General features: G+C 48.3%; 1 protein-coding gene and 1 long non-coding RNA gene across 2 annotated transcripts in view; one reads left to right on the top strand and one right to left on the bottom strand.

Annotated features, from left to right (window-relative positions):
* Positions 1-20,396, top strand: part of LOC309611890 — a 489,900-nt gene that overhangs the window by 20,444 nt on the left and 449,060 nt on the right. The window lies entirely within an intron of this gene.
* Positions 964-20,396, bottom strand: part of CAPN14 (calpain 14) — a gene marked incomplete at its 5' end in the record, with an annotated part of 29,487 nt that continues 10,054 nt past the window's right edge. Inside the window, 12 exons of the mRNA XM_082356500.1 lie at positions 964-4,431; positions 5,983-6,038; positions 6,389-6,505; positions 7,147-7,225; positions 7,884-7,952; positions 9,593-9,657; positions 12,192-12,249; positions 13,594-13,650; positions 14,153-14,189; positions 15,714-15,919; positions 18,537-18,700; positions 19,702-19,865. Of these exons, the coding sequence (XP_082212626.1) occupies positions 4,339-4,431; positions 5,983-6,038; positions 6,389-6,505; positions 7,147-7,225; positions 7,884-7,952; positions 9,593-9,657; positions 12,192-12,249; positions 13,594-13,650; positions 14,153-14,189; positions 15,714-15,919; positions 18,537-18,700; positions 19,702-19,865 (1,165 nt within the window). The 3' untranslated portion in view covers positions 964-4,338. The remainder of the gene's footprint in view (positions 4,432-5,982; positions 6,039-6,388; positions 6,506-7,146; positions 7,226-7,883; positions 7,953-9,592; positions 9,658-12,191; positions 12,250-13,593; positions 13,651-14,152; positions 14,190-15,713; positions 15,920-18,536; positions 18,701-19,701; positions 19,866-20,396) is intronic.

The following is a 20,396-nucleotide window of genomic DNA, read 5'->3' as shown; positions in this document are numbered from 1 at the left end:
AATAAATAAATAAATAAATAAATAAATAAATAAATAAATAAATAAATAAATAAATAAATGCATGCTGACCAAAAAAAAAAAAACCTGAGCAGAAAAAGGAGGCAAGAAAAGGGGAGTGAGTCCATGCGGGGCGGAGGGGGGCCTTGTGCTCTGAGTCAGGCTGGCAGGACTCTAAACCAGCTGGGGTTTCCCAGGGGGCTGAAGTTGTCATCTGCAGTCCAGCACCCAGGAAGGAGCCCTTGCGTGGGGACAGGGCGCCATCTAGTGTCTGCTCATCCGCAGCACATGCCACAGATGTGGGAAGGAAGGTGCTCCGCCCCTAACCTGAAAAATCAGGCTGAGCTCACATTTTTTTAAGTGCGTTGCCCAATGCCAGACACGCTCATATCTTGTCTCATGAAATTCACCCTGTGAGGTTAGCATGTTTCTCGCCGTCTTATCGATGAGGCTGTAGAGATTCGAAAAGGCGAAGTTCCGAAGGAACCCCTGAGCTAAGCCGTGATTTGAACTCAGTTCTTAGGACTCTGAGGTCCTTGCCTGCACCCTGCTGACAGTGGCGGAGAGGAAGGGCTTGAACGTCTCATGGCCAAGCTTGAAGGCCTTGGCTGACGCCTCAGCCCCTCAGGAGAGGGTCCCGAGGCCATGACAGAACTCGCTGGGCCCCTGCCTGCCTGTGCGGACTCGCTCACCTGCTCCATCACGACAGAGCTAAGCCCCGCCCCTCGGGACCGTGGCTGTTTCCCAAACACACCATGCCCTTCCCTGCTTCTGTGTACTTTTTCTCCACGTGCAGGACCGTCTATCTGGAACCTCACCGTTCTCCCTTTACTGTCTTATCTAGTGCCTCTATCCTTTAAGACGGCCAAGCATCACCCCCCGGGAAGCTTCCCCCGACTCTCTCAGGCTGGCCCGGGCACCTGTCTGTGTGTCCCCACACTCTGTGCATCTCCATCACAGCGTGCCTTAGGCCATCTGTCCGTCAGCTGTCACTCCAGTAAACTGTGACTCTGTGTCCCCAGTGCCTAGCACGGTGCCCAACCCATTATAGGAGGTTGACACATGTCTTCTGATGGATGGGTGAATGTTTGAACGGCTGGCTGTCTGGACAGGTGGAGGGGATGCAATCCCACTGCCCAGCTGGCCTCACCATGCCAGGGCCTCATCAGCACCACAAGCAAACCAGCTGAGCCAATCAGCATGGAGGACCACTGTGAGGACATCGGTCTAACAGAGAGTAACTGCTTCCTTGCCATGGCTGTGCACTTGTCAGGCCTTCTCACTCCTAGTGTCAAGTCAGCTCTAGGTCACATCTAAATTATCCAACAGAGTTTCCGGAGCAACTGCTGGTCAGTATGGTCTCCAGAGTTGCTTGGTCTGTGGTCCAGAAAAGCCCTCACTGACAACCTGGGCCTCTGACGAGTAAACCTTCTCCTGCTTCTGAAGTTCAAGGTGACTGGAGGACAGAGCCTGTGTCTGTGTGACGTGACAGGAGCTTTAATAACAAGATGGCCCCTTTTGCAGGTGCCTGGCATTGGAGACGAGGGGTGCCCTCCTGAGGCCACACTTCAAGGAAGCAATGATAGGTTCAGAGAGGGGAAGTAGAGGAAGAAGAGGAAAGTAGAAATGGGGTATGAAACCTTGGGTGTTTCAGAGGAGTGGTCGTTGTGAGTGACTGTGTTTTAAAAACAAAACTAAATAATAATGGTTGTAAAAAAAAAGACTTGTCCTGCCTAAGGAAAAAAAGAGCAGCTTCATCTACTGAGTGCCTACAGCATACCAGCATTATTTAATCTTCATAATGACCCAGTAACGTAGACATTTTGAGCTCCGTTTTACAAATGAGTAACCTGAGGTCCAATGTCATACAGCTAGAGTGTTCCTGCCCAACCTCTCCTCACTTTCATTCCTGTTGGATTTTGTACCCCTTCAGTCTTTGGGACTCTGGGAGAGCATTGGTAGCTCAGGCGCTGGGGCCAGTGACCCCGGAGGGCTGTCTTCCCAGAGCTCCCCAAGAGCTGGACACACAACTTACTCCTCCACAAAGCCAGGCAGAGCTGGCCCCCTTTTACCTACCTAGGACCCACAAAACTCATTTTTTCCTTTTCTTCCATTATAAATTTAAAAAAACATATATTTCATTGGGAAAACATCAGCTTGGAAATCCTGGAGGCTAAAATCATTTCTCTAACCCGGCGGCACCACAGAAGGAAAGCAGTGCTCTGTACAGTAAGCTGCTGACTGCCCTGCCCTGGGCCTTAACTGGTATCTAGAAGGTTCTCTCTGGTGACTAAGTTTTTGTACAAAACATGAGAGCAAGGAAAAAAGAAAAACAGGGATAAATAAAGGGCAGGTATTTTAGTCCCCTCTTGCACTGCCCTTTCATCAGAGTCCTTTTTTCCTGAGATTTGAAGGCTTAGGACGGGACCCCCAGGCATGCTCTGCCTCCTTGGGCTGGACTTCTAGACAGCCCTACCTTCTGGACTCCCTGACTCACCTGTCTTGGCACCTGAGGACTGACTGCTTGCTCCTCCGTTGCTGGGCTTCTGGAATGCAGACTTTCCACCTGTCTTGGTCATGGTAATCTTCTGGCTTTTAACTTCTGGAAATCACTAATATCCACCACTCAGACCTTCAGCGTGACTTCCTCCGGACCCTTGAACAGTCTATCCTGTCCTAGAGCTTTACTTGCCCCCCATGCCCTGGGGTGACAGAAGATGGGGAGGGGATATGTGGGTGGGGACATGGCTTTGCCCCTCATCTCCAGTACTCAGCTTTGGGAGGGCACAGAGGGAATCAGTGGGGGTGAAGGTCGGCAAGGCACAGGGTATCTGTGAGTTGCTACAGTGATACCTAAACTCAGGGGGGTGAGGGTAACACACGAGTGACAGGAGGGCAGCTCAGACCACCACCAAGAAGTCAAGCAGGGGGCTCTATCAGAATTAATTAATTTGAATGTAGATCTCATCTGCACCAAGCAAAACCGTCACATTGTAATGCAAGTGTCAGGAACGGAATAATGGTACCACCTTCCCATCACCCCAAAAATCTGCAAAATGGCCTTCATCATGCAAAGCAATAATAACTTAATTAAACCAAATATTTAAAACGGCAGGGTCTAAAGAGAGAAATAATGATAAATAAATAGACATAAAAATCTTTAAAAGACTATAATTATATGACGACTGTTTACAAAATCAGTAATACCTCATGTATTAGTGCATATGGCACTTTACGGTAAACCACTTCACATTTTATCATTTGGAATAAATAAAGGTTTTTATGCTTCAAAAGTGCCCCTTTCAAGTGCTCCTTCCTCCCGCACTGCCCATCTACCAGGCTGTCAAACTTCCTTTAGTTCCGCCAATGGACACCCTTTTATCACCTATTCAGCCTCCTCCTTTAGTCTGCTATGGACCTGGAAACCAGGTAGTCATGTTTGTTAGAACAGTTTGTAAATTAATAATAAATAGAATTTTAACGAATGGCTCTGGGTTGCTAACTTATGAGTAAAACGCATGGGCCTTGGGAAATGGCCATTGTTCTGATTTTCTGCCTGGGTTCTGGGTTGGTAGGGATGCCAGGCAAGTGAGGGGCCACTGTAGCACAAAAAATCGGATATACCGACCGTCCGCTGATTAACTCTACAATGCAGCGTGGATTTGTTGTTCTTCTTTGAAGTAGATCTGAGAGCCCATAGGTCAGGTAAACAGACTGACACCCATCACATGCAGAAGCCCTGTAAGAAGTCGGGTGTTTTAAATTCACTGGCACCCCCCAAATCCAACCATCGGGAGATATTGTCAGCAGAAGATCACACGGTGACCTCAGATGCCAGATCCAGCCCATCCCACCTGGACCCTGACAGTTCTGTTATTTTCTGTGTTCTTAAAAGCTCAATGTACCCCTGCCCCACCCCCAGACCGTTAAAAGTTAGCCTATCCCTCTACCAGTTTATAGATGCTGGTACAGATGCCTACAAACATATCATTCCCTCTTCAGATCTTGAAACCTAGACTATTACCCCAAATGTGAGAACGCGGCATGTCTAAGGTCATTTAAGTTGGACACCTGTGGAGGCAGTATTGTGTAAAGGAAAACACACCGACCCTGGAATCAGATTGCTTAGACGACGTTTCTGCTTGTGACAAGGTCGTGGTCACAGGGAAAGAGAGCTGGTCTTGACAAGTCCAAGGCAATCTTTACTACCTCGCTGCTTCCCTCTTTGTATGCTGCCCATCCAAAGGGGAGATCTGCAGAAAAGAAATCTTCACAGATGAGAAGGGGTTGGCTGGAGACACAATCCTGAAGAACTGTAGGTGGGTTGAGCATGGGTTGGTCTCAGCCAAAGGCCACCCTTGGGCCATATGCAGAGTCCTCAACGAGGGCCGATGAGCGTCCAGCCTTCTCAGGATACAGAGTCATCATCAGCCACTGGAATAATGGGGAAGAAAGTTATGATCTATTCAGACCCATCTCTGACATTCAGTTAAGGATGCTTCATTTCTCAGTCACCAGGTCCTAGAGCCTGACGCAGGGCTTGGGGCCTCCTCCCCCATCACTCCTGGGAAGCCAGAGACAGGACATTAATGGATAGCTTAGCCAGAGGGAGCACACCATCCCATAGTAAGTATAAATCAACCTGAAATATAATCAACCTTGACTTCCCTTGGCGCCTGTGAATGATGATAGCCAAGATGCAGCCTGATTCTATATTCAATTCTCAATGCAATTTTCCCCCATGAATTCGATTTGGCATGCTTGTGACAGCAGTGTGCAGGTGTGTGGAACCACTGGGTAGCAGAGATCCAGTAGAGCATAGTCTACATGTTTACATTTATGGGCCCATTTGTCTGACAGCTTTATGTGGGTGTGATGAACGGTCCCTCTAACTCACATGGGGGGGACCTCTGGGGAAACCACTCCCCAGGCCAGTTACATAAAAATGGTGACGCTGATGTGGTGATGATGAAGATGATAATGGTGAAGTTGCCAGTGGGGTCAGAGAAAACCCCAGAGTGAAATTCCAGCAAGTTGGCTGCCACTCCCTGTAGGCCTCCTCGGATGGCCTTGAGGATCTCCTCAAGGAGCCAGAGATGGTCAGAGCTGGAGAGAACGGTAGAGACTACCTCACCCAGCCAGCTCATTTCGCACATAGGGAAGCTGAGGCCCGGCGATGTAGCGTGATTTGCTGACAGTCCCACAGGTGGTTACGAGGGGTGCTGTGGCTTCACCCTGGGTCTCAGGCCAGCTCTCTTGCCATGATAGCACGTTGCTTTCTAGGAGACTGCTCAAGCTGTGCGCTGCCCTGTGTCAGTTGCCTCTGTGATGGCTGTCCTGTTCTCTCAGTGCTGAGTACGTCGCTATGGAAGGATCGCTTGGGATCAGGTGTCCTTGGGGATCTGTGCCTGGGTACGGGCTCAGAAGTTCTAACCATTGCCCCTCCACCTGCATCCCACCTTCACACTCAAATATGGGAGTGATTGAGGGTAGATACATGTTGAGGGTCCCTATATCTTAGAAGCTTATTCCATAAACTGAACATCTGAGGTCAAGGAAGAAACCCCAGCTTTTATTAGTCTCTTTCTAAGCAGCCCAAACAGAGGATGTGTTTTAGACAGAAAGGGCAGATGTTTCAACTCCAGACTCCAGTGTCTCCACATCTGGCCCATAGCAGGTGCTCAGTAAATCCGTGCAGCTTGAATGATCAGGGAAGACAACCAGCGTCAGACACAGAGCTGTTTTCTCCTCAGCGTGTCACCTCGTTCATTCAACGAACACTTGTACCTTCACATGTGCCTGGCACACAGTGGCTGCCCAGTCATATGTGAGGCACCCATGAATAAGTGCAATGAATACAGTGCTCCATCGTGAGCTCAGCAGAATGAAGGGCACTCAGAACCCTTCTCCTTTACAAGCCCCTGAACCGGCAGCGGCCACTGCTCCCTAAGATGACGTGAATCGACCCCATGGAGAAGGTCTTACCTCTGGCTTCTGGAGGTATATCCCTTTGCCATCTTGGATCAAGTTTTGGAAGACGTCTGTGAAAATGCAGTAGAAAAGAACACAGCTAATATGTGTGTATGTGTTGGAAACAAGGGGGACTAGCTCCTCCCGTATGGGCCCTCACCCAGGAAGCCAATCTCGGCCTCTGTGCAATCACACGCGCCACACTTGTTCTAAGCGAGCCGCCTCACACCTTTGCCCTGGAGCAGACAGGGCATAAGTTAGTTTGGGTAGATGCAGCTGGGTTTCACAGGCACAGAGCCAGCGTTCCCCGGAGCTCCCCGCACGGGCAACAGTCCTGTCTCGTGCTTGAACTGGGGACAGGTGGGCAGTCCACGTGGAGAGCAGAGGAAGCCCGGGCCCTCCCTCCTTCCCCCCAGCTCACCCTCCATGTTCTCCACACGCAGCATCAAGCGGACAAAGCTGACGACGTCCATCTGGAGGTCAGGGCTACCGTAGCGGATAAGCATCAGCCGGCAGACGTCATCACTGAGCACGATTCCTGCATTCAACAAGGGCTCCCACCGTGGGTGCCGGAAACCTCATATCCAGCTCCCCTCCCACCTGAGGCCCCTTAAATTGTCCCTCCACTTCCGGGACCTGAATCCTAATAGCCTAAGATCTTCTTTTACACGGTTCATCGTGAATTGTTCAATTATTTAGCCTATTCATTTTATTGTCTCTCCATTCTCCATCCCTGTCCCCTAGGCAACCAGCATGAGGATCTTTTTATCACATGGGTTACTGGCCTTGAAGGCAGGAGGTAGTCTGCTTAGTGGTCAAGAGCATCTGCCTTGGAGTCTGGAAGTCCTGGATTTAAGCCCCAGGCAAGTGAACTTCTCTGAGCTTCAATTTCTTCCTCTGTGAAGTGGGGATTATAACAGGGTGTTGGCAAAGATTAAATGCGAGTATACATGTGCCAACCCTCAATGAATGTTAGCTGTGATCATAGTGATAATAATCAATGGTTTAGTTATTCACGGATCCTGGTCTCTGGGCCTCTGAACTCGGGGAGTAACTCTGCTCATTAGAAGACTGCAGGACGCCACACGCCCTGCCCAGCACCACTTACCCCCACCCCCCCGCCCCATCCCCTGCCTGGTGTGCGCCCTGCAGCACCAGCTCCCCACCCACCGGGCCTACCCGTGTCCCTCATGGCAGCCCACAGCTGGGCCCAGTTCAGGCATCCTGAGCGGTTAGTGTCTTGCTTGTGGAAAACCTCCTGCAAAGAGCCCACACCAAAGGCTAAGGAAGCCAGGCGTTTCCAAGCCCCACCTGAGAGCCCCTCACACCCCAGCGTCAAGGCTGCAGGACTGCTGAGTGTGCGCTCCACCAGTAGGCCCGGCTGCCTAGACAAGAATAGGGCGGGGGTCCCGCCAGGATGCCACCTCCTCTCCCCGTTCTCCTTAAGGCTTGTGAGAGGGCGCGGTCTTTCTGTTACGGGGGATGGAGAGTCTGGGGACAGGTAAACGTGCCTAATCTGAGCACGCCATCCAAATTTTGAAGGGCTTCCAACCTTATGACTCAGGAGACGGGAGGAGAGTTGTGAGTAATGATTGGAAAAGTAGGAGGGAGCCAATTTATGAAGGACTCTAAATGCCATGTTGAGGAGTGTGAACTCGACTGAAGGCCATGGGGAGTCTCAAAAAATTTTTAGTAAGGAAGCGATGCGATCAGATGTCGCCTTAAAAATTCAGAAGACTATTGCAACAGGCTCTCTGAGTTTGGGAGAGAAAGGAGGAAACACTAAAAGGACATTAGGGAAGATTAGGTGAGTGGTTGGGTAGAAAGGGCTGAAAGGGAGAGAGGTACCTTATAGTTTTGCAGAATTGCCATTTCTGCACTGTCCCGTGGGAGGCGTGGTGAACACTTGTTCTTACCTGATAGAGCATCAGCTGCTTCCACGGGTCCCTGAATTCCTGGATACTCACGGTGCTGGACGCATTAAGCTGATAGCAGGGTTAAGGTCAAAGCCGCCAGGGGAGTTTTGTCCGCACCTCTGGAGGCAGTAATGGGCCCTCCACACAGCAATGTGCACTTTGGGACACCCCATTCAATAGCTGGCCTCCCTTGACTGATCAGTCCAGCCCAGGGCTCCCGGGCCCTTACCAGCAAAGGACAGAATGAGCTGGAACACAGCAGCACTGGGAGGAGAGGATGGTCTGATGATGGTGATGATGACAGTTACCATTTAGTGAAGCAGGGTATTCTGACATGGCCAATCTGATGCGATTTAAATAAAAAACAGTAACTCTTTTTTTCATTGTTGGCAAAACCAACTCATGGAAGGAGTCAGGCACAGGGTGACTAAGGGTGCCTCTTATATTTAGTCATTTTTGGAACAGTTAAAAGCTGAATGGTTAGCCCTGTAGACCACGTCCAAGTACCCCCGCATCAGAGAGACTGGCTCAGAAACACCATGACACACCACCTCTCTTTGAGCCCTGATGGCGGGCCTAGCACTGAGCTCTACACTTGACCTATGGAACTTCATTTTCACCTAGTAGGTGGGGTAGGTACTAACTCCTCCCTGTTATGGCTGAGGAAAGGAGGGCTCAGAGAGCATGATCTTGTCCAAGTTCATACAGCTGGTGACAAGGGTGGGACCTGCCCCAGTGCCTGCATACCTGACCACCATCCCACACTGCCCACAGCCTCTGCAAAGTCTCTGCCAACATTCTTTATATTTGCAACCCCTCTCACAGTATCCATTCTACGTGCCTCTCTGTGGTGTGGGTAATTAAACTCCGAATAACTTAAGGCAGACGGTTTGCTAGAAAAATGACAGTGTTGAGAACGAGGAAAGCTGATTTCGCGGCATGTCATGGAACTCCCCAAGCTCTGGTTTCCTGATCTGTAAATGGGGGCAGCTGCTGCCCCATCACCAAATGGAAAACTCAGGACCCTGAGGCTCTTGTAAAAGCTTCTTGTAACCTGGAGAATTGTTACTAACCGCCACCCTGCAGCTGCCTCCTCCTCGCTATCAGGAAGTAAGCTTATTGTTATTAATAACAATATCGATCACTTTTCGATGACAGTTCTGTCCTAAGCACTTTACATGGGTTATCTCATTTGCATTCACATACCAATCTTACAGAATAGGTTTTGTTTTTTGGGTTTTTTTTTTTTGTATTTTGGCTGCGATTTTTTGGGTCTTCGTTGCCACTCACGGGCTTTCTCTAGTTGCATTGAGCGGGAGCTACTCTTCGTTGCGGTGCGCGGGCTTCTCACTGCGGTGGCTTCTCTTGCTGCGGAGCACGGGCTCTAGGCGTGTGGGCTCAGTAGTTGTGGCTCATGGGCTTAGTTGCTCCGTGGCACGTGGGATCTTCCCAGACCAGGGATCGAACCTGTGTCCCCTGCGTTGGCGGGAGGATTCTTAACCACTGCGCCACCAGGGAAGCCCCAGAATAGGTTTTAATACCATCTCTGGGCTGCACATGAGGACCTGGGGCACAGTGAGGCTAAGTGACTAGTCGGAGATCACAGACGTCATAAGAGCTGGGGTTGGGATTCAACCCCAGGCAGCTTGGCTCCAGGGCCAAAGCTCTCAAACAGCGGAATGCATCCTCCCACAAACCCAGAACGGTACGCCCAGTAGGGCCAGGATCCCCTGGCGGGCCTCGAGGCTGAAGAGAGGCTGTTCGCTCCTTAGACCTGTGAAGGAACAGAAAGCGTCTGCATGCGGGTGGCCCCAGGACTGCATGGCCCTTTTCTGAACAGGAAGAGGCAGTGCTGTCTAGGCCGGCCATAGGGTCCAATGACCACCATTTACGTTGGGGCAGGAAGAATGAGAACAGTGGAGACAGAGAGAGAAGGCTTAGAGGGGATTCCTACGTCCTAGTAACACAGTAAAACCCTGCAGAGAACATTCTGGTTTTGCTTCACAGTAGGTCAGACGAACATGGCCCTGTGTATCGGAGGGCTGGGGTGGGGGCAGACAGGACGATAGAGTCACAGGCTCCCCAGTCTGAAAGGGCACCTTTTTCAAGCTCCCACCCAAACCGGGAGACAATCTCAGATGTCCTGATAGATGGCCTGTCGGTTCTGGGAGCTCACTTTTTCACATGGATCCATAGCTCCAAGTCAGGAGAAATTTCTCATGTTAATTCCAAAGGAAGCTCCTGTAAAACTCACTCACTAGTCCTAGTTCTACCTCCAGAAAAGCATAAACAGGTATTTGTCCCCTCTTCGACTCCTCTCCTCCATTCTAAACATCTAAACCTTTCTCCATCGGTTCCCCAGATGATATGGTTTCTAAATCCCCGCCTCCCTCTTCTACGCAGTATGCTTTGCCAGCGTCTCCCTAAAACGTGGTACCAAGACTGGAATGCACTCCTGCAGCCACAGGTGGATTAAGCAGAGTACAGTGGGTCTATCACTTCCAAAATTTTCAGTCCGCATTTCCCAAATTAGGTTCCAAGGGAGATGTTTTGCAGAGAAAGGGTTTTGAGTTCAAATACATTTGAAGTATTCTGTATCTATGACCCTTGTCTCCATCACCATGTACCTTAGCACGTGATCAGTGTACAGGAGCCAATGTTGAAATTTTGTTAAATGCAGAGTTTCCTAAGCACAATTGACCATAGAATCTAACCCATTTTACTTCATGGAACACTTACTAAAACCTCTTGGTTTCTAACATTTCTTGGAACACAATTTCAAAAACACACACTGAATGCTTCCATTAAATACCGCCTGAATTTGGATTAGCTTATTTAGCAGCAACTTGAAACTATTAGCACATGTTAAGCTCAAGGCCAACTAAATTAACCAGATAGCTTTCAAATTAACTGCCACAAAGATGAGGTCTCTTCTGTTAGGAACTTGTGCAACTGATTTTTTAAATATTATAAAATGGCAGTTTTTAATTACCACCCTGACTACACTTCATCTTTTTGGCTTGGGCACAGCTTGTGGTGAGCATTCGGAATTTCAATTCTGTTGGCTATTATATTAATTATTCCTCCCAGTTCTGTGCCATCTGCGGATCTGATAAGCCTGCATGCCATGTCTTCTTCCAAGCCATTGATAAAAGTTGAGGAAGTGTAAGGGGACCAAGTGCAGAATACAGAGACTCTCAACTAAATATCTAAAACGTATAGGCTCTGACCCATAACATAGAATTATCTCTCTGGGTTCATATTTATATAACTCTTGGGATGATGATAAAACTTGTGAATCATATTGCAACTTTCCAACCCACATTTCATCATTTATTATGGGAGACTTTACCAACTATTTTGCCAAAAGCTGTAGTAGCTCTCCAATCTATCAACCAGAAACCCTCTCACAGGAATAAATGAAAACAATGTGTCCATCCATTCTTTCAAAAATCATTTTGCATACTTGTGATTAATGCCTTAAAAATTTTAATGTGCCATCTCTTTTACAATTTTTTTTTTGAGGAGGGGTAGGGAGGGGCCACATCTCATATTGTATAATTTCTAGAGTCTCCCTTTCTGGCTCTTTTATGATACCCGAGTTTGGCTTTGAGAAACCATCTGGAAATTATACAGTTTCTGAGTGTGTTTGGGTTTGAAATCTTGGCTTCATGTAAAGGAGAAGCAATCACATGTTTCAGGTAGCAAATACCCTTTAGTTGTTTGGTTTACTTTTTTCAAAATCATGTTTTTCTCACTCAAAATATACATATGAAATATTTTTATATGGGCTTTAAGCTTTCCTGATGATTTATCCCAAGCTTCATACAAAGGCATTCACACCGCCCATCTGCAGTTCTCCTACGTGATGTGCTCCTTCCTATCAGATTTCTGTGGGTTAATCAATTTAAATATGAGCTCATCAGAGAGCTCCCTGGTAAGCTAGTCGATACTTAATATTTATTTGCCGGGTTGAGAAAATGAATGCCATTCTTCCACATGGACTTTATATGCCAAGAAAGAAATATTCAACTATTCTTCTCAAACTAGCAAACTAGCAGAAATCTTCATTTTCACTGCCATCTATCTTTACACACTCAACTAAGCAAAAAAAAAAGAACAATTCTCTAAGCTGCATAAATTCCTCTACCTCTTTCTCAGACCACACGACCCACCCTGGTATAAGACACAGCTCCTGGGGCAACCAGTGGGCATTCACATGTCTCACCAGGAGAAAGAGAAATAGACCCAGAGTTCAGAAAAGTTGTGTCCCCTGAGTCCTACAGAGTCTTACTCTGAAATACTCACCTGACCAGGGCATGTGGTTCAGGATCTTCTGCAGTTGGACTGCATTTATTTCTGGATGCTAGAGCAGAAGCAGAGTGGTAGAAGAAAATCATCATTGCTGAAGGCTCGTTAGATGCAGAGGGCCCACAGCTAAAGGGGGCTGGGAAAGGCCTCTCCCACATCTGCTCAGGGTGGCACATATGCCATTTCTGGGCAGAATAAGTGATGCCGTTTTCCTGCACATAAGGAACATGACTAGACATACAACTAAATCTGGAATTTCATAAGAACTTCTACAACAGTTTAACTGGGTGCCAAGTTCAGAGCACCCCAGCAGGGCAGGACTCTTAAGAGGCAGACTAATAGGGGTGATTCTCAAACTGGGTTCTATAGAGATGCTTTGAAAGTTCAGCAATTGGGTTTCAGTTTTATTATTAATAAACTATCCTTAGCCAAGAGTCCAGATTTCCATTTTAGAGTTCAGAAAAGCAACCCTTTACATGAACATTTAACTTTAGAACATATTAATGCAATATAAGTACCATAAATTTGAACTTATAAAATGGCTATAAGTTATCTGTTCATATTTATCTGTTTTATATATGTTAGGTTTCTCTGTGAGATCCCATTTGATAAAAAGGACTGCCGCAGAAAATGTTTGGAAACCCCTGGTATGGAGGAAAACTTTTATAAACAACACACATAAGATTCTGATGTATCCTCTCTGACGACATTAAGCAAAACGCCAGTGGTGAAGATGAGAGAAGACGGGAGGGCAGGCAACTTGGGAATGAAATCAGGAGTGTTACTAACACAGGGGGTTCATGTTCTTCCAGTTGTGATGACATCACTCAGATGGCAGGCCCAGGTTTCTTGCCCTGCTCCTAAATGTATTTGGTGTCCTGCAGTTTAGGGACGGGGTGGCTTCTTGCTGGTGCTCAAACCTGGGTCAGCCCAAGGAAAGAACTGGAAGGGACCAGGTGGGTAGCCCTCCTCCTCCCCAATGCCTCTTACCAGTCCCACCCCGCCCCCAACCCACCCATGGGGTCTTCTCCCTGGGCTTCCCTCCCCCAGACCCCCCAGGGCTCACCACTGCCACGTTCCACCCACTCCTCCCAACACTGAGTCTCACCTCCGCCATATTCCATCGTCACAGGGATTAAAAATTAAAGTTGTTTTTCCTACAACAAATCAATGTAGCTTCCAAGAACGGATATGCATTTTACAGGAGTCTGCTGGAAACAACAGCTCTACTCATTTGTCTAAAACCTTGAGGGCTTTCATAGAAAGTGGCAGTTTGGAGACTAGGAAGCCTTAAATCACAATTTATACACAGGGTCAGGCAGATGCAAACCCACCCTCCATGGAATTATAGGCTCCACAGTGTCCCCTGCTCCTTGCTACCTCCCTTGGTTCAACTTACCTTTTCAAAGAGTTTGGTGAAGAATTCATCCTGCCCTTCACTTTGGTCTACAGTTTCCTATAGGAACAGACACACAGAAGGACTTGGTCATTCCCCTGGACGAATGGACTCTCGTGCACTCACTACTGTGCTCACGGCTCCCAGGCCTCTGAAATCTGTGAGTCTGACCTTGAGTGCTGGTTGAAATGTTTTACCATAGCACTCACCCACATCCCTGTTTCTCCAATCGTCACTGGCTTTGGGGAAGTAGCAAACCGTGAAAGGGGCAGAAGAAACACCAGGTAGAGAGAAACAGAAGAACATGGAGGTGTGACTCATGCATCTGGGGCTCTGGGCCTTCAATGCCAAGGACCTGATCAGAAGGGCAGTTATTTTGGTGCAAAAACAGCAGAACCTGCATACTTCTAGGGCACGATAGATAACATACTATGTGTGCCATAGAGTAGGGCCTGCAGGATCTGCAGACCTCTTCCCCCAACCCCTGAATGTGAGGGGAGAAGCCCCCCTTCCCGGCTCTCTAAACGGTCCCCATCATGTGGAATTCCACCTGACAACTCACCTTAGAGAAGACGACACTTGAATTGCAGCCAATTTCACTGAGGGGGGAGAAAAGACCGAATTACTTCTTGGGGATCATTTTGGGAATGTTTTGACCAATATTCTCCCACCCCTGGGAACTCACCTTCCCAGTTCCTTAAGCTGACGCCCCACTTGCCCTTGAAGCATGCAGTCTGGCACATGGCTCAGCACACGACTGTACCTCCCCACGCGCCCTGTGTTCTCACCCCACGGCCTTTGCTCAAGCGGAGCCCTCCACCCCGTGTGCCCTTTCCTTCCCCCACCCTCATCTAACTACTCCCACTCATATGTTCAGACTCAGTGGTCTCACAAGGCAGTGAGGCCTGGGACCAAGTTAAACTATCTATGCCCGAAATATGATGGAAAAAGAACTGGGTTCTAAGCAATGAAGGGCTGTCATGTCAGAATAATCATAGGCAAAATACAGGCCTCCCTCATTTCACTGTGCTCCGCCTTACTGCATTTTTTTTACACATTGAAGGTTTCTGGCAACCCTGCATCGAGCAAGTCTATGGGCGCCATTTTTCCAACAGCATTGGCTCACTGCCTGTCTCTCTGTCACATTTTGGTAATTCTCGCAATATTTCAAGCTTTTTCATTATTATATTTGTTACTGTGATCTTTGATCAGTGATGTTACTATTGCAAAAAGATTCTACCTCGCTGAAGGCTCAGACAATGGTTAGCATTTTCTAGCAGTCAAGTTTTTTTTTTTTTTGGCCGCACAACTCGGCATGCAGGATCTTAGTTCCCGCACCAGGGATCCAACCTGTGGCCCCTGCAGTGGAAGCGCAGAGTCCTAACCACTGGACAGCCAGGGAATTCCCGAGTATTTTTTAATTAAGGTATGCGCATTGTTTTTTTAAGACATAATGCTACTGCACACTTAATAGACTACAATACAGTGTAAACATAATTTTTATATGCCCTGGAAAACCAAAAAAATCCTGTGACTCTCTTTAACGCAGTATTTGCTTTATTGCAGTGGTCTGGAACTACACCTGACATATCGCCAAGGTAGGCCTGTAATAAGTTTGGCTGGGATGAGTGTATATTGATTCCTCTGAGCCTGATGGTTGATGACAGCCCCCCTCAACTGAACAAACCCTGTGCATCTCTTAGGAATCACCACGTCCTTGAAGCCACCCCTGCTTCCCCCAGGACCATGGAAGGTTGGCTCAGATGCTTCTCCTTGGTGCTCTCCAAACACCCTGGGCAGATAAACGCTTGCCCTAGACACAGCATAACATAAATAACTGTTCATACGTCCATGTCCTTTCCAGATTTTGAGCTCCTGGAGGGCAGGGGCCAGACCTGCTCTAGCTTTTTCTCTCCAAGTCCAGCAGAGTGTTCCTTTGTTAGAAGGAGAGCGGGGAGGAAGAAGTGAGGGATGTCTCCGCGCAGACAGCTGCCCTGCTCTCCTGCTCACCCCGTCCCCTGTGTTGGTCACAGAGACCCCCGTCCTCCACCATTTCCGCCTCGCCCTGCCCCCCTCCCCTGGCCCGAGTGGACCCCAACCTCCGGGAGAGGCCTGGACCTTACTAAAAGACGTGCTTCCTGCAGAGGACTCTGAGGACGAACTCAGACTCCTGGCGGGACTCAGATGTGCAGGGCACAATGACGTATGTCCCAGGCTCCAGCCACAGCTCCCGACTCACTTCCTTCTCTCTGAGAAACGTCTCAGGCCAATTCAGGGGAGCATTTTTCCAGAAGAACTTGGGAGGCAGTCTCCTCTGGGCATCATAGCTCTGTGGGTAGAGGACAGAGGGCAGCAGTTGAGCTGATCACCCAGGGCTTGTGGCCAGGCCTGGGCCCCTTGGCCAGGAGCCAGGACTAAGGTGGCCGCTGATCTGCCAAATCCCACCTGCCCCAATGGAGGATGAGATAAAGGGATGAGGAGTGGACAGAAAACACCAGAAAACGTCCATAGTGGGCACCTTTGCTGGAACCCTACATGAGGTTGAATAAATATGTCGACTGATTTGACTTTGTGTTAAAAACAATATCATACACAAAATGAGGTGAGGAATGTCACTGTGTCTGCACTTTCCACTTTACAGTTGGGGGTCTGAAGTTCAGACAAGTTAGGTCATCTGCACAAAGTCACCTAGCGGGTAAGAGTCTCAGCCAGGATTGGAATTCAGGGCAGCTGAGCTCCAATGTCCATGTTCTTGATACTTCCTGATGCTGCCTCCATGTATGTGCTACAATTTCAAGGTTGATTATGACATGATTATGCTCATAGGTACAGACGGACCACCAGCCATCTCCCTCCATACAGATCAACTGGATATTCCATGTCATCTCAGTGAAAGCAGCCTCATGAAGAGGAAAGAGTACTGGCCAAAGCTCAGAAGACCCAGATCAGAGGTCTGGTTTGTGTCTTGTTTTATCTCATATTTTTACTCTCTCTTTCTCTCTCCCTCCCTCTTTTACATCCCCCTTTGGCCCTATTTTTCTCTCTTGCTTCCTCTTCCCTTGGCTCTCATGCAGGACTATGGAGGGAGGGGAGATCCATAAGGGGGATGCACACAGTTGCTGATAAAGACACTACCCACCACGTAAAGACATTTCCCAGATTCCACTTAGGGCTGGGGAAACAAAATGTGTCTCTTGGTGATGCATGCTTTCTTTATTGAGACAATGAGAACTAGAAGATCAGCCCTTTGCTGTCTTTGCCCTGGCTGCCAGGAATCTCAGAACTAAATTTTGTAATCAGCTGTAGTAGCTGTTCTAGGTTTAATGTTCCTGGTAGAATTAACTGCTTCCCTATCCCTCATCTATTTCTAACTTTTTTCTCGCCTTTTGAATTCTGTAACTGGTTCATAGTTTTGTTCTGTTTATACTTTTTATTGTAGGTTGACCCAATTCTATTTAGGAATAGGCTTGATATAAATAGCTTTTTTTTTTAATGAAATAGTAGAATTTAATAGAAATTCATGGCATTTTAGATTTGTCTAGATTTACCAATGTCTATCTTGAGATCTGGCATTATTTATACTATTTCCTAGACTTTTTTTTTCTGAATTTTATTATTTTTTTTATATAGCAGGTTCTTATTAGTTATCTATTTTATACATATTAGTGTATATATGTCAATCCCAATCTCCCAATTCATCCCACCACCACTCCCCAACTAAATAACTTTTTCTTTTTAAATTAATAGGCAACTTTGGGAGCACTCAGTATTCCCTCGTGAGGAAAACAAAAAACCCAAACCGACCCAAGACACCCAATGCAAAATGGTTTCTTTACAAAAACCCTTTTACTCGATTCAGTCCAATCTGAGAAAATTAAGTTTTTCACTCCTGTTTTCTTTGGGAAACAAAGAATAGCTGCCACCGTTCAGAGGCTGGGATAGCTCAGGCCTTCTCAACTGATCCCTGTAGGCTGCCACTGCAGCTGAAACACAGAGCTGCTCTTGTCCCCTGCCTGTGTTTCTGTTTTGTTTTCCCAGCCTTTGTCCCTTGTCCCCTAGTAGGTGGGCTGCACGGGCTCCTGATGTCCCATCTGTTATAGATCTGTTTTATTATGGGCTTCATAACTCAGGCAAGATTGTGATTTATCATTCTTCCTATGCGGTGACAGTCTTCAATATTAGCCCTAAGTATTTATGTAGGGATTTAATCGATTCTAAAATTTATTGGTTCTGCATCAGGCTCAGACCTCTCTACGGAGGTATAAGGACTTTGGGGGGGGCCCTTGGATAAAAAAAGAACAGCAGATGCTCTTTACTTGCACACACAGAGGCAGTTGGCATTATTGCCAGACCTTCCAGCGGCTCCTTACATAAGGCTGCTGCAGTCTCAGTGAACCCGGGACATCACTCCCTACCAGGGCCAGCCTGGCAAGTGTGCAACTCACCTTGCTCATCTGAAAAACAAAAAAGAGAGGCCTCATTAGGCAGTGAATCCAGATCTTTCACAGGCATGAATTCTAATGGAGGCTGGTATACAAGAAGACTCTACCCAGAGGCCACTTCCCCTCCCATAAGACTTGCTGTTCCAGTCAGTGACATTTTAATCCATCATCAGAAATTCTAGAAAAGGGTGAGGCAAGGTAAGCTTGGCTTTTGGAGAGGGACAAAGGGAACCAGAATTAATTGTACCAACTGTGTGCCAGGCACAATGATAAGCACTGCTACACGATCTTCCTTTACTCCACCTTTTGCATAAATATCATTGTCCCCATTTTACAGATGTAGAAACTGATGTTCAAATGCAAGAAGGTGGCTCCTTCTAGATCATATATTCCCAAGGATTTGTACCCATGGTAGACAGAGAGGGATGTAGGTAGACAGAGATGGATGGTAAAGAGGACAGGAAACAGGAAGAAATGATAAGACTCCATGAGAGGCCCACCTACCCTGAAGAGGTAGAAGCCAATGGCGAGGTGAGGCTTCTTGTTGTGGTGCCTGTGCCTGGGCTTCTGCAGCAGGGACACCAGCACGCTGCAGGGCATCTGGAACCTCCTGCCCTCCTGGGGCCTCCAGACCGACAGCAGGAACTGCGGGTTCTTCCAAAATGTGTCTGGGGCAGAACATAGCCAAGGTGAGACAGGCTCCCCTAGCATCCTGCTTGCCAAATCACAGCGAGGAGCACAGACCCAGGGTGCTGCCCCAGGATTCCCACCCAAGGTCCACCCGGACAGAGCTGGGGTCTCTTCACCACAGGTCTGTCCCCCTCCCTCCCACCTCTTCCACCCCGGGTTCTTCTATGGACACACAGACCTGAGAGTTACTCTCCACTGTAGCTTTTGCCTGGCACAGGCTTTGTGTCCTGGAGACGTTCACTGCCTGGGCCAGTGGCTGTTAACTAACTGAAGAGACCGTGCCTGTGGTCCCAGGGGAGCAGCATTTTAACGGGGGCCTTAGCTTATGTGCAGCTTCAGCCTTTGGGGGGACCCTGTGGGGGAGATGAAGCCAGAGCCAAGGCCACCTGGGCCCTGCTGAGATCTTACCCCCTTCAAATCTTTCCTACCCAAGACATGGCCCATTGTGGAGAAAGGGACACAGTCCCCAAACCTCTCCACTTGGAGAATGTATACACCTTCATCTCCTATACCTGATGACCTGGGAATCCTTGATTTTGTTTCTCTACCAAACTCTAGGTAAGGAGGGCCCGATACATACGATATAAATACTATTTCAATCCTGCCTGTTATGGGGTGGTTACTTCAGCATATCAGTGACCTTATCGTAAAACCACAGAAAGATGTAACCCAACCTTCTACTATGCCTGTGCCCCTGTGGCCTCCTGGTGCCGATTAGGAAAGGGAACCCTCTGGAAAGATACACCCCCAAGAGGTAGGCAGCCTGACTGAGAATTCTACGCCCTGGTGCAAATTAGGACAGAAGTGCCCCATCTCCCTGGTTCACATAGCCCGGCCCCAGCGCACGCAGCTTGGCCAGCAAAGCCCCCTCACCTTCAGCCAGGGGCTCTGGGCAGCGGCTCTGTCTGCAGCCCCACCTTTGCCCGGGGAAGCTGCCACTTTAGACCCAAGAGCCCCTGGCTCCTGTGCACAGGCTCACCTAGGGGTGACTTTTTCGGGCCACCAGCCGTGGTCCCTTTCTCCCATCTCCCCTCCAGCATGGTGTACGACCACTTCTGGCCCACCTCCTGACTCAGCAGGCCTGGGCTCAGTTTACAGATGACCAGAAGCATGAAATGTGCTTTAAAGTCCTGCAGTGCCATCCTGTGTAGAGGACGAAGGAGATGACATCCAGTCATCAGGATCAGAAGGGAGGCTGCAACTAAGTAACGGGCATCCCAGCCCTCCGCTGGACCCAGGGCCCCATCCTCCACACCCCCACGCAGAGCTGAGCTGGCTTTGGACCCATGAGACTGGGGCTGGATGGACCAGTGTGAGGGTCCATCTCGGGCAGGTGGTGCTACCAAGAAACCCCACCCTGTGGCTGGAAGCAGCGTCCAACAATGGCTGCCTGAGGACAATGCTCCTGGGCCGCTGCTGGTGGTGATAAAGTGGAATTGGGGCATTCATAGCTAGTCAGTTGATTTATACATGTTCAATAAGAATTGCACAAATCAGTTCCTCATCATCAATTGATAAAAATCTTCGCCCCTATTGGCTAATGTTGTGCCCCGAGGCGTGTTGTCTGAACCAGCTCAGTTTACTATCTGTTAACGGAAATAACAGTATTTGCAGGACTCTTGAGTTCAATGACCACCTACTTCAAGAGCGAAAGGGCCACAGCAGTCTGAAAAG

Source organism: Balaenoptera borealis, assembly GCF_965194805.1.
Source record: "Balaenoptera borealis genome assembly, chromosome: 15".
NCBI classification, from domain to species: Eukaryota; Metazoa; Chordata; class Mammalia; order Artiodactyla; family Balaenopteridae; genus Balaenoptera; species Balaenoptera borealis.
The sequence above is the reverse complement of the archived record's forward strand: the minus strand, read 5'-3'. Positions and strand labels throughout refer to the sequence as shown.